Source organism: Entelurus aequoreus, linkage group LG02 (assembly GCF_033978785.1).
Source record: "Entelurus aequoreus isolate RoL-2023_Sb linkage group LG02, RoL_Eaeq_v1.1, whole genome shotgun sequence".
Taxonomy (NCBI): Eukaryota; Metazoa; Chordata; class Actinopteri; order Syngnathiformes; family Syngnathidae; genus Entelurus; species Entelurus aequoreus.
In genome coordinates, this window is record NC_084732.1 from 84,170,967 (window position 1) to 84,186,893 (window position 15,927).

Genomic DNA, 15,927 nt, shown 5'->3' on the forward strand with positions numbered 1-15,927 from the left:
TGGGAGTGAGGTCAGGCAAAATAAATAGCAACACAATTTCGTCCTCAGGGTTTTTTTGAAACATGCACACACACTCCATAAGTGTGAGATATTTACTGTACCACAGGTGTCTTAGAACAACTTTGTCACTTCCAATACCAACTTTGGAGCCTTGAGTAATGACTAGGGTTGGGTATCGAGTATCGATTGGAACCGGGACTTACTTTCCGATTCTCCCGGAATCGTTCAAAAGTTTAAATTTCGATTCCTAGTTTCGATACCCAGTCCGCCGACCGGAAAAAAAGAATAAGTCCGCCGACCGGAAGAAGAAGCCGCTGAACACCAACGAAGAAGCGCCCACCGCCGGAAGTGTTAGCATAGCCTATGTAGCCGAGCAAGTCAGTCAAACATGGATAGCGGGCGTCGGCGGTCGAAAGTGTGGCTTTATTTTACTAAAAAAAATGAAATATCGGCGAAATGTAACACGTACGACAGGACTGTTTCGTGCTTAGGGGGGTGCACGTCGAACATGATGAAGCACCTCCGAGTTCATGGAGTACAAATAAATGCGTGTCCCGTCTTCGACGCGCTGCGCCGACCGTCCTCCTCTGGCTCCGACGCCCAGCCTGGCACCTCGGTGACTGCACTGCAGTCCGAATCCGGTAAGTAAAACAATATATATGCAATAAATAATGTGTTTTGCGCCAACGTTGAGGCAGCTAACAAATTAGCCCGCATATTTTTTCATAGACAATTTACAACCTGCTAGCCAGGCTCCGCGATGTGCTCAGCGTACTCCGTTCACCGTAGCGGCAATGGGGAAGATGTCGGTGCCACAGACGGAAGAGTGCCACAGAAAGGTCACTGCACACATAGTCAAAAGACTGCATCCCTTTTCAGAGGTGGAATCTCCAACATTTAAGTTAGTTAAGCAATAACGTTAAAGCTAAGCTAATTGATACTGGGCTAAACAGTGACAGCAACATTACATGTTTGTTTATGTTTGCAGGGATATGGTGAAAACTCTCAACCCAAAATACATACCACCTTCCAGGGACTACCTGTCAAACACATTGATGGTACAAGAAGAATCGGAATCGAGAATCGCCAGGAATCGGAATCGAAACAAAGAATCGGAATCGTACGAATTCAAACGATACCCAACCCTAGTAATGACCAATATTTATCCGATACAATATCGGCACAAATCATACATACTTTTCTTTTTTTGCGATGTGGAATGTTAGAAAAGACTTGATCATGTCACGAACTCGGCATGGCTGCGGAAATTTCGACCCCGAGATGCAGGAGAGAGGAGGACGACGTGCAGGTAAGGAAACCCTAAGAACTTGGTATTGTCCAAATTTTAGGGAGAAGAAACGATCAAGCCCTGGGTCTAGGACCGCACAAACCTGGCCTTCATGTCCTCCAGGAGATGTCACATCCAAAAGGTGCAAGGTGGCTCCGAGGAGGGACACCACGTCGCCGACAGGCGTCTCTGCGGGGTCACCCTCTGGCTCGAGCATTCTGTCACGAAATCGCATGGCTGCGGTAATTGGGACCCCCAAGATGCAGAAGACAGGAGGACGACGTGCGGGTAAGGCAAATATTTAATGATTGTAACTCAGGATCTCTAAGCCAGTGGTTCTCAAATGGGGGTACGCGTACCCCTGGGGGTACTTGAAGGTATGCCAAGGGCTACGTGAGATTTTTTAAAAATATTGTAAAAATAGCAACAATTCAAAAATCCTTTATAAATATATTTATTGAATAATACTTCAACAAAATATGAATGTAAGTTCATAAACTGAACATCAAATCAAGTAGGCTATTCCATTCATTACAATGCAATATTCAGTGTTGACAGCTAGATTTTTAGGGGACATGTTCCATAAATATTGATGTTAAAGATTTCTTTTTTTGTGAAGAAATGTTTAGAATTAAGTTCATGAATCCAGATGGGTCTCTATTACAATCCCCAAAGAGGGCACTTTAAGTTGATGATTACTTCTATGTGTAGAAATCTTTATTTATAATTGAATCACTTGTTTATTTTTCAACAAGTTTTTAGTTCTTTTTATATCTTTTTTTCCAAATAGTTCAAGAAAGACCACTACAAATGAGCAATATTTTGCACTGTTATACAATTTAATAAATCAGAAACTGATGACGTAGTGCTGTATTTGACTTCTTTATCTCTTTTTTTTTCAACCAAAAATGCTTTGCTATGATTAGGGGGTACTTGAATTAAAAAAATGTTCACAGGGGGTACATCACTGAAAAAAGGTTGAGAACCACTGCTCTAAGCAATAGCTCAGGGCATGCAGCAAACAGAGTTGGTAACATTTAGACAACTAAACAATCTTAGAGCCCTGACTGGAGGGCGGGGCAGGCTGATTGGCAACCATGACCAGGTGTGGCCATGCTGCCAATCATGGACAGGCAAGGGTCAGAAAAGTGCTCAGGGAGACAGACAGGAAGCAGAACCAAACAGGAAACAAATGCAGAAGATAAATGAAACGTGGCGACAAGTAAGACCTGATGTGACAGTTCGTCACAGATCAAGTGAAATTGCTCAAAAACAGAACGATGGTAGGTATGAAAAGCCTTATTTACACTGCAGGTCAATTCAGATATTTTTGCCCATATGTGACCTGTATAGGATTTTTTCATGTACACTACCGTTCAAAAGTTTGGGGTCACATTGAAATGTTCTTATTTTTGAAGGAAAAGCACTGTACTTTTCAATGAAGATAACTTTAAACTAGTCTTAACTTTAAAGAAATACACTCTATACATTGCTAATGTGGTAAATGACTATTCTACCTGCAAATGTCTGGTTTTTGGTGCAATATCTACATAGGTGTATAGAGGCCCATTTCCAGCAACTATCACTCCAGTGTTCTAATGGTACAATGTGTTTGCTCATTGGCTCAGAAGGCTAATTGATGATTAGAAAACCCTTGTGCAATCATGTTCACACATCTGAAAACAGTTTAGCTCGTTACAGAAGCTACAAAACCGACCTTCCTTTGAGCAGATTGAGTTTCTGGAGCATCACATTTGTGGGGTCAATTAAACGCTCAAAATGGCCAGAAAAAGAGAACTTTCATCTGAAACTCGACAGTCTATTCTTGTTCTTACAAATGAAGGCTATTCCACAAAATTGTTTGGGTGACCCCAAACTTTTGAACGGTAGTGTATATGTGATCAGTATAATCCTGATTTTTTCAAACCAGGCCTATTTTGTATGTGGCAATAAATCAGATGTGCATCAAATGCGACTGCGGTCTGCACATTCCAGTCGCGTTCATCCGACCAATACCTCATCAAAAAGCGATAAGCAATCATAAATCTTCACCAAACTACATGGTTGCAAAATTAATTGTTGACAAGTGAGCGGAAAACAAGGGAAATTGGTATGTTTTAGGAACTCACGTCAAGGTTCCACCACCCGTCACCGACTGCTCGCCCACACGTCCTTCAGAGCCGACGTGAAAGCCCACAAACTGAAAGAGCCAAAATACCAGAGCCTATCCCAGCCGCACTCGGGCGAAAGGCGGGTTGCACCCTGGACAAGTCGCCACCTCACCGCAGGGCCAACACAGATAGACACACAACAGTCACACTCACACGGGGGCAATTTAGTGTCGCCAGGCTGCCTACTGATCACAAAATCAGGCTCACGGCTCTGTAGCTTGCAATTTATAATCCATTTTCTGCACGACTAGTTGGTGATGGCTTGGAGGAAAATTCCGTGTAACGTGTCACACTTCCAGGAAGTCTACAGTCGTGGTCAAAAGTTTACATACACTTGTAAAGAACAAAATGTCATGGCTGTCTAGAGTTTCCAATTACTTCTACAACTCTTATTTGGAGCACATAACATTGGAGCACAAAAAACATTGATGAAGTTTGGTTATGTTATGGATTTATTATGGTTCTACTGAAAATGTGACCACATCTGCTGGGTCAAAAGTATACATACAGCAATGTTAATATTTGGTTACATGTCCCTTGGCAAGTTTCACTGCAATAAGGCGCTTTTGGTAGCTTCTGGTTGAATTTTTTTTACCACTCCTAATGACAAAATTCTCATACACACTACTGAAACACTCTCATACACACTACTGAAATGTTTTTCTCTCACACACACTACTGAAACACTCTCATGCACACTACTGAAATGTTTTGCTCTCACACACACTATTAACATTTTTTTCTCTCACACACACTACTAAAACACTCTCATACACACTACTGAAAACCTCTCTCTCTCTCTCACACACACACACACATGCACACATCTGAAATTATTTTTCACTAGTATGTGTAAGAAGATTTCAGATTTCGAGGGGCCCACTCAAATATTAAAACGGAATTAGTAATCTTGCTCTTAAATTTAATCACATTCAATAATCATATCAAACATAAAAAATAATTTACAACCTTGTCAAATGATATGAAACCATGTGATAATCACAAAGATCATAACACATAAACCTCAGGCTTAGGTCAGGCTGATTAGAAAAATAAATACTAATCAAATATATTGCATGAGAAGGGATTCATAAATAACTGATGAAAAATAAATGTACATACAATTATGTAGTGCTAAAATATATAAACTAAATGTATAATGTTTCTTAACTAAACTGTTGAGTGCAAATGAAAATACAGATTAACCACTTTAGTCATAATTTTTGCGCTGAAGGAACTTCTCTATGACTTTAGGTCCAGACTTCTTCTGTTTGATATTGTCATTACTGCCATGAGTGGTGGAAAAGTGTATTACAAAAGAGTACCGCTGCGGCCCATACGGACCACAGCTGAGAAACGGATATCCAGTGGGCGCTCACGGCCCAACAATGGCCCTAACACTGAGTTAGTACAGTCACCGTGACAGATTAGTTCCAGGGTTTATGTATTTGACAGATTGATAGCCCAGGAGAAGAAAACGTTTTCATGACGGGTCGTTTCGGCGTACAGTGTTTTGTAACGCCTGGAGGAGTGTGAACAGTTTGTGACCAGGCTGTGAGGTGTCTGCAGTGATGCTACTTGCCCGTTTCCTGACCCTGGACCGATAAATGTGGATGGGGGGAAGGTCAACATGATGATCTGCAGTCCTAATTGTCCGGTTTTTTTTCGTGTCGGTCCAGTAGGGTAGGGTACTAATGCGGTACTAATGAATCAAAAACGGTACTATACTCTGTTTGAAAATTACCGTTTTTTTCAGGCATGACAGCGTGTCGTCATCACGTCGTGACATTGCTGGTTTTACCAGCAGAGGAGCATGTTCGGCAGCGCACAATCAGGGAGTACTTACAAGCAGACACAGTGTGTAGACAGAAAAGGGAGAACGGACGCATTTTGGCTTAAAAACTAACGATAAATGTAAAGTTATAACACTGAAACGCCCTTAGGAAGAGGCGCTTTAAAACATGGCTAGCTAGTTAGCGGCTAATGTCCATCCGCAATCTGCAGTGTTTTAGCTACGTGATTAATCCTCGCCTACATGGCGACAAATAAAGTGAGTTTCTTACAAATATCATCCCTGCAGGACGAGGAATAGCTAAACATGCTTCGCTACTCACCGTAGGAGGATATAATAGCTCACCGGTGTCACAATGTAAACAAATGCCATGGGTGGATCTACACCTGACATCCACTGTAATGATACCAAGTACAAGAGCGTATCTAGTTGATACATCTGTATTTTTTAGCGTCACAAAATCTTTTTTCTTTTCTTTTTTTAATTTATATCATATACATAAACTCAGGAAATACGTCCCTGGACACAAGAGGAATTAAATTATGACCATTGTATGATTCTGTAACTACTTGGTATTGGATCGATACCTATATTTGTGGTATCATCCAAAACTAATGTAAAGTATCCAAACAACAGAAGAATAAGTGATTATTACATTTTAACAGAAGTGTCGATAGAACACGTTGAAACTGAAAATAACCAGATATTAACAGTAAATGAACAAGTACATTAATAATAAATTTTTACAGCTTGTCCTTTATAATGTTGACAAAATGATAGAATGGGGAATGACACAATGTGTTACTGCATATGTCAGCAGACAAATATGTTGCCAAAATGGACAGTTGCGAAAATAAATACTGGACAAATTAACATAAAACAGGCAAAAAGAAGACGCCTTCTACCAATTCTGGTTCCGACTGTCACTAACTGCGAGAGACAATTCTAGCCGAAATAATTTGACTCCAGTTTGACAAAATTTTGGATATGGCCACAAATGCGCCATGACAACGTAAAAATATTGGATTTAACAAAACATCGGAGTTAGCCTAATTAATATGTTATCCCGCGGTGTGAACGTAGCCTCAGATTTGTATCCGCGTACGAAAGAATACGAAATGCGAAAGGTCGTATTTGAAAAAAATCGGAATTGTACCGCTCACATTGACGTGAAAAAATCAGATATGGGCAAAAACATCGGAATAGACCTGCAGTGTAAACAAAGCCCAAAGAGAAAGTCTCTATAGGAACATAGTACATTTCTCCAATGTGTGCCTTGGGTCATGGGTTATCAAAATTGCCATGTGAAAAAAATTGCTTTTGATGTTTAATAATTGACATGCTTTAACTGATTCCCAATGGGTAACACCCCCGCTTAGTCTATCCTCTTGTCTACTTCAGTGAAAAGTGCATGAAACCAATCAGGCCATATCTGAGTCATACAGTCAGCAGACTTCATCATGAAGGGAGGGGAGCGCACTGCTTTTTACTCTGCATACAAATTGAATATTTGATTTAATATAGTGACAAGATCTACTGCTGTACTTGAAGATAGCGGGGTGCATTCCTGCATGTAATTAACACAAGGCAGGAACGTCTTATCAATGTGATGTGGAAGAAGGAAAAGAGACAGATGAGCTGGAGCCCGAACATAACTGATAATACAGAGCCTATCCTTAAAATGAAAATAGTATGGTGGCCTTTAGACAAGATGACGTGCATGATCTGAAGCAGCACTCGAGCACATCTAGAGCGCATTTTACGAAACCGTGGTCTTGAACATAAACAACTCAGTATTTGTGTTTTTCATGGACATGCAGCAGACCTCGGAAACTATTCTTGTCCTTGCCAGACGTAAACAAATTCTCAACGAGAAAAAGGCCCTTTTTTATAACAAGAGGTTGAAAGATAACAGCCAAGTTATTAATTTCTGTCCTTCAAATGTAAACATTGTTGACAGTTGTACATTAAGAGGGTCGAAGTCGAGAGGGCAGCTGATTAAATACGAAACACAAGGACCTGAAATTCATGGGTATTCTTGTATGTTTCTAATTCCTTCGTTGAGTTATTTGTTGTTTGTTATTAAACCACAGTAACTCAGTCTACATAATAAGGGAAAACACTTCAACAAATTGAAGTCTAAAACCCCTTAAAAATAATGGAATATATACATATATTATTATGTATTTATTTATTTTATTTATTTATTCCCCTACCTCGGGGGGGGGACTCGGCGGGGCGGTTGCTGGTTGTTCCATCTCCATCGTTGGGGCCCCTATGGGTGGGGTGGGTGGTTCCTGTGGCCCCGTGCTGGGTGGTCCTGTGGCGGCCGGCTTGGGTGGGGTGGCCGTGGGCTGGCCTCGCCGCGCTCTCCGGGGGTGGGGGGGGCTCGTGGGGGCCCTGTTGCCGGTGGGGCGGGGGCGGTCTTCCCGTCCGGTTGCGGGGGGTCTCCGGGCCCCTCGGGCGGGGCGTCCCGCCTTTCTGTCCGTGTGGGGTGTGGTCTCTCGCTGGCTTGGGGTCTGGCTGCCCCCTGTTTTTCTCGTGCCTTGTCCTCTGCCGGGTGCGTCTGTCTGCGGCCTGCTGCTGGCCCTTGTGGGCGGCACGGTGGGCCAGGCTCTGGGATTCCTGTCGCTATCCGGCTTGGCTGCGTGGGGGCGGTGGCCCCTGGTTCCCTGGGCACCACACCTACTGTTTGTGGGATGGGCTCTCGGGGAGGCTGGGGCCGTACTCTGGCTCCCGCACACACTGGGAGTCAAATGTATTGTACATGCAAATTCACATATACTCACACACATACATACAGACATACATAGGTACCTACGCTCCCACATATATATACAAATAAATACAGTACATATTTACACACTCAAAGTTCGTACATCCACACGCACATTCATTATACAAACATACTGTATACACATACTGTACATATACATTCACTGTAAAAACATACATATACACATACTGTACATATACATTCACTGTACAAACACACACATACACATACTACACATACATTCACTGTACAAACACACACATACATATACTGTACATATACATTCACTGTACAAACACACATTTACACATACTGTACATATACATTCACTGTTCAAACACACATACTGTATACACATACTGTACATATACATTCGCTGTACACACATATACACATACTGTACATATACATTCACTGTACAAGCACACATACACATACTGTACATATACAAGTACATATGCACACATACACTCATGCACATAATCACGTTTCATCAAACATATATTAACGTTGTTGCCATAGGGTAAACTGGGTATAACACATGGCACACTGACAAAGCTTAACCTATTGTTACTATAACAATCTACAAGGTTAAGGTTGCTTCTCTTTCTTCCCCTCCATTTTTCTGCATTCTTTCGTATCTCAAGTTATCATTACGTATATGTATTGTTGCATTTGAACAATTGTATTGTTGATAATAAAGGTAAAGTACTGGTATTGTTTATTATCAATAGCACTATTTCTATTGGTATTCATATTGCTCCATTTTTAGTGTAATAATGCTCATTGTCATTTCTGTATTTTTTTTTTTTTTTTAATTTTCGCTAACTGCTTATTTGCTATTACTTTTACCATCATATTTGTACATGTCGTATTTGCTGATGTTGCTCTGTTGTTGTTGTTGTGTTTGCTGTTGTTGTTTTTGTCTCTCTGTCTAATCCCCCTCTTGTCCCCACAATTCCCCCCTCTGTCTTCCTTTTTCTCTCTTTCTATCCCCTCCTGCTCCGGCCCGGCTGCACCAAATGATAATATAAATACATTTAATAAAGTCAAAATACAAGTAAGGCAACAAGAGAAGTATCCTACACTTCTCTTTTGTAAAGTAAATCTGAACAGCCGATATGGGCATCTACATCTGCTATATGATTTGCCCGAGAAGCTGGGCAGGACATTATAAAAAAAAAAAAAAAAAAAAAAAAAAAATGGAATACGCAGATTTGGAGGATGTTCCTTCAGTTGTTCAATTGTGGAGAAAAAAACCGATAAACTATCGTAATTTCCAAATGGCAACTCTATGCTTTTAAGAAACTCTAAAAGAAAGCAAGAATAATAAAGTGTGATAGTCAGTCAGTAATTTTTGTTCATTTTTAGATCAAGCATAGCGGAAAATAAATATTTAATCGATACATTTCTTAGAGAAAGAATGTATGGACTCACCCTGTAAATTTTCTTTTCCAAAGCTAGCACATGCTTCATACGAAATATGTTCATTAGTCTGCAGTAAAACAAGGAGTGTTCCCACCTTGGAGAGCTGTTGCAGCAGGTGGATTGAACTGAATCATGGCTCCGACACGAGATAGGATTATTTAACTTCTTCGATATTGTCTTCAGGAAGTTAAATCCTCACGCATTGTTGCAAAATATGTTGTGTTCACAGTTGACTGTGTCTAAAATCTGAAAACAACAACATGAGTAGGTTGTAAAAGACAAAAATACTGGTAGACCAAGACAAAAAAACCTAAAGCAATATGTCTTGATAGCAGAAAATGCACAGTAAAAGAAATGAAGAACAAATGGGCGGAAACTGGAGTCACCGTCTGTGACCGAAGTGTAAGAAGGAAAATGGGTTTTAAATACAGAAAAGCTAAATGAAAGCCGTCATTAAACAGTGAAAAAGAAGGTTCCTGTGGGCTAAGGAAAAGGACAACTGGATGAAAGTCATATTCAGTGATGAATACAGAATCTGCATTGGGCAAAGTGATGAGGCTGGAACTTTTGTTTGGTGCCGTTCCAATGAGATTTATGAAGACGACTGCCTGAAGAAAAAAATGATGCACGTTTCCACAGTCATTGAAGATATGTTGCAAGTCAGGTAATGATGTCTGTCACTACATCTTCAATAAATGCACAAGTTTCATTGACATTTTGGACACTTTTCCTATTCCATCAATTGAAAGGATGTTTGGGGATGATAACATAATTTTTCAAGATGATAATGCATCTTGCCATATAGCGAAAACTTTCCTTAAAGAAAGACACATAAGACCTGTGAATAGTCCGGATCTCAATCCAATCAAATTGTGTGTTAGAAATTGAAGAAAATCAATCAATCAATCAATCAATGTTTATTTATATAGCCCTAAATCACAAGTGTCTCAAAGGGCTGCACAAGCCACAACGACATCCTCGGTACAGAGCCCACATAAGGGCAAGGAAAAACTCACCCCAGTGGGACGTTGATGTGAATGACTATGAGAAGCCTTGGAGAGGACCGCATATGTGGGTAACCCCCCGCCCCTCTAGGGGAGACCGAAAGCAATGGATGTCAAGTGGGTCTGACATAATATTGTGAAAGTCCAGTCCATAGTGGATCCAACATATCAGCGAAAGTCCAGTCCATAGTGGATCCAACATAATAGTGAGAGTCCAGTCCATAGTGGGGCCAGCAGGAAACCATCCCGAGCGGAGACGGGTCAGCAGCGTAGAGATGTCCCCAACCGATGCACAGGCGAGCGGTCCACCCTGGGTCCCGACTCTGGACAGCCAGCACTTCATCCATTGCCACCGGACCTGTGTAATTCCCCCTCCACAAGGGAGAGGGGGGCAGAGGAGAAAAGAAAAGAGACGGCAGATCAACTGGTCTAAAAAGAGGGTCTATTTAAAGGCTAGAGTATACAAATGAGTTTTAAGATGGGACTTAAATGCTTCTACTGAGGTAGCATCTCTAACTGTTACCGGGAGGGCATTCCAGAGTACTGGAGCCCGAATAGAAAACGCTCTATAGCCCGCAGACTTTTTTTGGGCTCTGGGAATCACTAATAAGCCGGAGTTCTTTGAACGCAGATTTCTTGCCGGGACATGTGGTACAATACAATCGTAATGGTCCATGACAAGATACCAACTTGCAAAACTGATCTGACAACAGCAAGAAAGTTGGAGCAAGATTGATGAAGAGTTCTGTTTGTCACTCAAGTCCATGCCTCAGAGACTTCAAGCTGTTATAAAAGCCAGAGGTGGTGCAACAAAGTGAAACAGTTAATGGGACGGCGTGGCAAAGTTGATAGAGTGGCTGTGCCAGCAATCGGAGTGTTGCTGGTTACTGGGGTTCAACTCCCACCTTCTACCTTCCTAGTCACGTCCGTGGTGTCCTTGGGCAAGACACTTCACCCTTTGCCTCTGCTGGTTAGCGCCTTGCATGGCAGCTCCCGCCATCAGTATGTATGGGTAAATGTGGAAATACTGTCAAAGTGCTTTGAGTACCTTGAAGGTAGAAAAGCGCTATACAAGTATAACCCATTTATTTATTTAATGTAGGATACGCAAAGCCACCTCCCATATTTTTGATTGTTTGTTTAGTAGGTAAATGTAAATTCAGGATTTATTATATCAGTTGAGTAAACAGTTCTCCACAATGATGTACAGCTGAAATAGCAAGATGATGTAATAGCGCGGTTTCGCCACAAGGGGGCGGGTCCGGCCAAAAGGCAATATTGCTGTGGAAGACTTCACTTCCTGCCGTTCATTGAGACGCATTTGGACCAACACGGTGTGACGAAACTATTAATGTGCTATTTCTGTTGTTACAGGTAAGCTGTAAATGGCTGTATATGATATACAATTAGCAAGAGTAATATGACAGTATGAAAGTGGGTCGTATTATGCACACTCCGTGTATGTTTGAGAAGTAGCGCCATCGTGCTAATGTAGCTAACCGAAGCTAACTGACCATGATAATGACTGACCGGATATTGCTACTTGATAAATAACTTTTTTTTTTTTTAATTGAACAACGAACATACAGTTATAATGCAAACAAAAGTCAAGGCACTTTCAACATAACCAACAATCTACACATTCAGGTTGAGCAAATCACGACATCAGCAAAACATGTCAAGGAAAGAAAACAAAAGTAAATACAGATAGAGTATTAAATATTAGTAAATAATATGAATAAATAAATATAACAAAAGACAAAAAGGGCTACCTAAATCACTTTTTTTTTTTTTAAATTAACAAATATGTGAAGTGAATTATATTTATATAGCGCTTTTCTCTAGAGACTCAAAGCGCTTTACATAGTGAAACCCAATATCTAAGTTACAATTTTAAACCAGTGGGGGTGGCACTGGGAGCAGGTGGGTAAAGTGTCTTGCCCAAGGACACTACGGCAGTGACTAGGATGGCGGAAGCGGGGATCGAATCTGGAACCCTCAAGTTGCTGGCACGGCCACTCTACCAACCGAGCTATACCGGGACAAGCGGTAGAAAATGGATAGATGGATCAATTTGAGGGCTTTTGTACTCATAATCGTCCTCCAAGAGGTCATTGACAATTGTAAACCATTAAGCCAACTATAAAATGTAGGCCTTACTTTCATAAATCGACATTTATGTAGGAAAATGTTGACAAGCATTTCTATTAGGGATGTCCAATAATATCGGCAGTCCGATATTATCGGCCGATAAATGCTTTAAAATGTAATATCGGAAATTATCGGTATCGGTTTCAAAATTATCGGTAGTGGTTTCAAAAAGTAAAATTCATGACTTTTTAAAACGCCGCTGTGTACACGGCCGTAGGGAGAAGTACATAGCGGCAATAAACCTTAAAGGCACTTCCTTTGCGTGCCGGCCCAGTCACATAATATCTACAGCTTTTGACACACACAAGTGAATGACAGGCATACTTGGTCAACAGCCATACAGGTCACACTGAGGGTAGCCGTATAAACAACTTTAACACTGTTACAAATATGCGCCACACTGTGAACCCACACCAAACAAGAATGACAAACACATTTCGGGAGAACATCCGCACCGTAACACAATATAAACACAACAGAACAAATACCCAGGACCCCTTTCAGCACTAACTCTTCCGGGACGCTACAATATACACCCCCGCTGCCCTCTCCCCACCCACCTCAACACCAACACCCCCCCACCCCCACCCCCAACCCTGCCCACCTCAACCTCCTTATGTCCCGAATTCCAAGCTGCTGTTTTGAGGCATGTTAAAAAAAATTATGCACTTTGTGACTTCAATAATAAATATGGCAGTGCCATGTTGGCATTTTTTTCCATAACTTGAGTTGATTTCATTTGGAAAACCTTGTTACATTGTTTAATGCATCCAGCGGGGCATCACAACAAAATTAGGCATAATAATGTGTTAATTCCACGACTGTATATATCGGTATCGGTTGATATCGGAATCGGTAATAAAAAGTTGGACAATATCGGGATATCGGCAAAAAAGCCATTATCGGACATCTCTAATTTCTATGTTACAGTCGTTTATAAAATACTAAGTTTGATCTCTTCTATAGAACCTGTTAAATAACTCAATACATAAATGTGGCGATTCTGTGCTTTGTTATGTGATTATTTTGATTCGTTGATGTGATTAGAACGACAATACAGGTCAATGTGTGGATATTATATTTTTTGTATTTTTGCCGAGGAAAAACAGAGGAAGACTACACTTCCTGCCGTTCATTGAGACGCATTTGGACCAACGCGGTGTGACAAAAATATTAAAGGCCTACTGAAACCCACTACTACCGACCACGCAGTCTGATAGTTTATATATCAATGATGAAATCTTAACATTGAAACACATGCCAATACGGCCGGGTTAACTTATAAAGTGCAATTTTAAAATTCCCGCCACACTTCCGGTTGAAAAACTCCTTTGGATATGATTTATGCGCTTGACGTCACAAAATCCACGGAAGTGGTTGTACCCCATCGACCCGATGCAAAAACCTTGTTTTCTTCGACAAAATTCCACAGTATTCTGGACATCTGTGTTGGTGAATCTTTTGCAATTTGTTTAATGAACAATGGAGGCTTCAAAGAAGAACGTTGTAGGTGGGATCGATCGGTGTATTAGCGGCTAAGTACAATACTTACAGCAACACAACAAGGACTACTTACTACGCCTAGCCGATGCTTGCCGCCAAACCCACGGATGAAGTCCTTCGTCGCGCCGTCGATTGCTGGAACGCAGGTGAGCACGGCTGTTGATGGGAAGATGAGGGCTGGCTGGCGTAGGTGGAGCGCTAATGTTTTTATCATAGTTCTGTGAAGTCCGGTTGCTAAGTTGCTAAATTAGCCTTAGCGTCGTTAGCAACAGCATTGTTAAGCCTTACCAGGCTGAGAATTTTTAACCGTGTAGTTACATGTACATGGTTTAATAGTATTGTTGATCTTCTGTCTATCCTTCCAGTCAGGGGTTTATTTCTTTTGTTTCTATCTTCATTTGAGAACGATGCTATCACGTTAGCTCAGTAGCTAAGTGTGTCACCGATGTATTGTCGTGGAGATAAAAGTCACTTTAAATGTCCATTTCGCGTGCTCGACTCTCATTTTCAAGAGGATATAGTATCCGAGGTGGTTTAAAATACAAATCCGTGATCCACAATTGAAAAAGGAGAGAGTGTGGAATCCAATGAGCCAGCTTGTACCTAAGTTACGGTCAGAGCGAAAAAAGATACGTCCATCACTGCCTCTCTGGTGCTTCACTGTAACGTTCCTCATCTACGAATCTTTCATCCTCGCTCAAATTAATGGGGTAATAGTCGCTTTGTCGCTCCGAATCTCTCGCTCCATTGTAAACAACGGGGAATTGTGAGGAATACTAGCTCCTGTGACGTCACGCTACTTCCGGTACAGGCAAGACTTTTTTTTATCAGCGAGCAAAAGTTGCAAACTTTATCGTCGATTTTCTCTACTAAATCCTTTCAGCAAAAATATGGCAATATCGCGAAATGATCAAGTATGACACATAGAATGGATCTGCTATTCCCGTTTAAATAAAAACAATTAATTTCAGTAGGCCTTTAATGTACTATTTCTGTCGTTACAGAAATGTGAAATAAAGCAACAAGACTCAGTACACAGTGACTCCTGTCCTTGTGTGCAACATACTGACTTCACAATCTATTTTCTTGATTTATTTGAAGTGTTTCTTAAAACCATGAAGTTGCCATTTGAAATGACCATAGTTTTGAGTCATGTTTGTTATCTGCTTTTTTTCCCCCTTCAAAATAAAACAACTGAATGTACTCCGCCTTCCGCCCTTGTGCAGCTGAGACAGGATCCAGCACCCCCTGCTGCTCCGTAAGGGACAAGTGGTAGGAAATGGATGGATGGATGAATGAACATCCTCCAAGAATGGTGATTACATCATCTTTGCAAGGGTTTGTATTTGGAGGTAGGGCCTCTGTGAGTGCTTTTCTACTTGATTTGAAATTGCTATTTTATTAAAATCCTTAAAAAGTTTGGGTAGCTACAAATCGCATGCTGTGTTATGGGCTTTAATTTTCAATGTAAAAAGATATTTAATTTGATGACTGACTAGTCCACGGCTGCTTCTATTTTGGTTATCTGTTGCCAGAACCGAAAAAGCAGCAGCTTGGGGGCAAAGAAGTAGTCTTTTAACAGCTCTACAGCGGGGGTGTAGGAGGTTTGCCTCCACGGCTCCTAAAATATTAATATCCCTGTCAGAGGCCATTACTTTGGACCAGACTCAGAGGGAACTTTTGTGGCTCCATCACTCTTACAGCGCGCTCAACACCGACAGTCTCTTGCTGCTGTTGAAAGCAGAATTATGTAGTGTAGGGTTAAAAACCTTGTGTAAATAAATAATAGTTTTCAAAATTGGTCTCATTCCAAA

The 15,927-nt window shown here is 41.1% G+C and overlaps 1 protein-coding gene and 1 long non-coding RNA gene across 3 annotated transcripts in view; both read left to right on the forward strand.

The window, feature by feature from the left end:
• Window positions 1-515: 515 nt before the first annotated feature.
• On the forward strand, window positions 516-1,081 carry LOC133664672 (uncharacterized). Its single transcript, XR_009828606.1, has 3 exons — window positions 516-641; window positions 730-901; window positions 989-1,081. It is a non-coding gene; the product is annotated as an uncharacterized LOC133664672 (long non-coding RNA).
• Window positions 1,082-11,717: 10,636 nt separating this feature from the next.
• Window positions 11,718-15,927, forward strand: part of dpep1 (dipeptidase 1) — a 43,051-nt gene continuing 38,841 nt past the window's right edge. Inside the window, exons 1-2 of one of the 2 annotated variants that reach the window (XM_062033572.1) lie at window positions 11,718-11,833; window positions 15,340-15,428. In XM_062033572.1, coding sequence (XP_061889556.1) covers window positions 15,409-15,428 — 20 coding nt within the window. In that variant the 5' untranslated portion in view covers window positions 11,718-11,833; window positions 15,340-15,408. Of the gene's footprint in view, window positions 11,834-15,339; window positions 15,452-15,927 lie in introns of those variants that run through there. The other variant, XM_062033564.1, reaches the window with a different exon arrangement.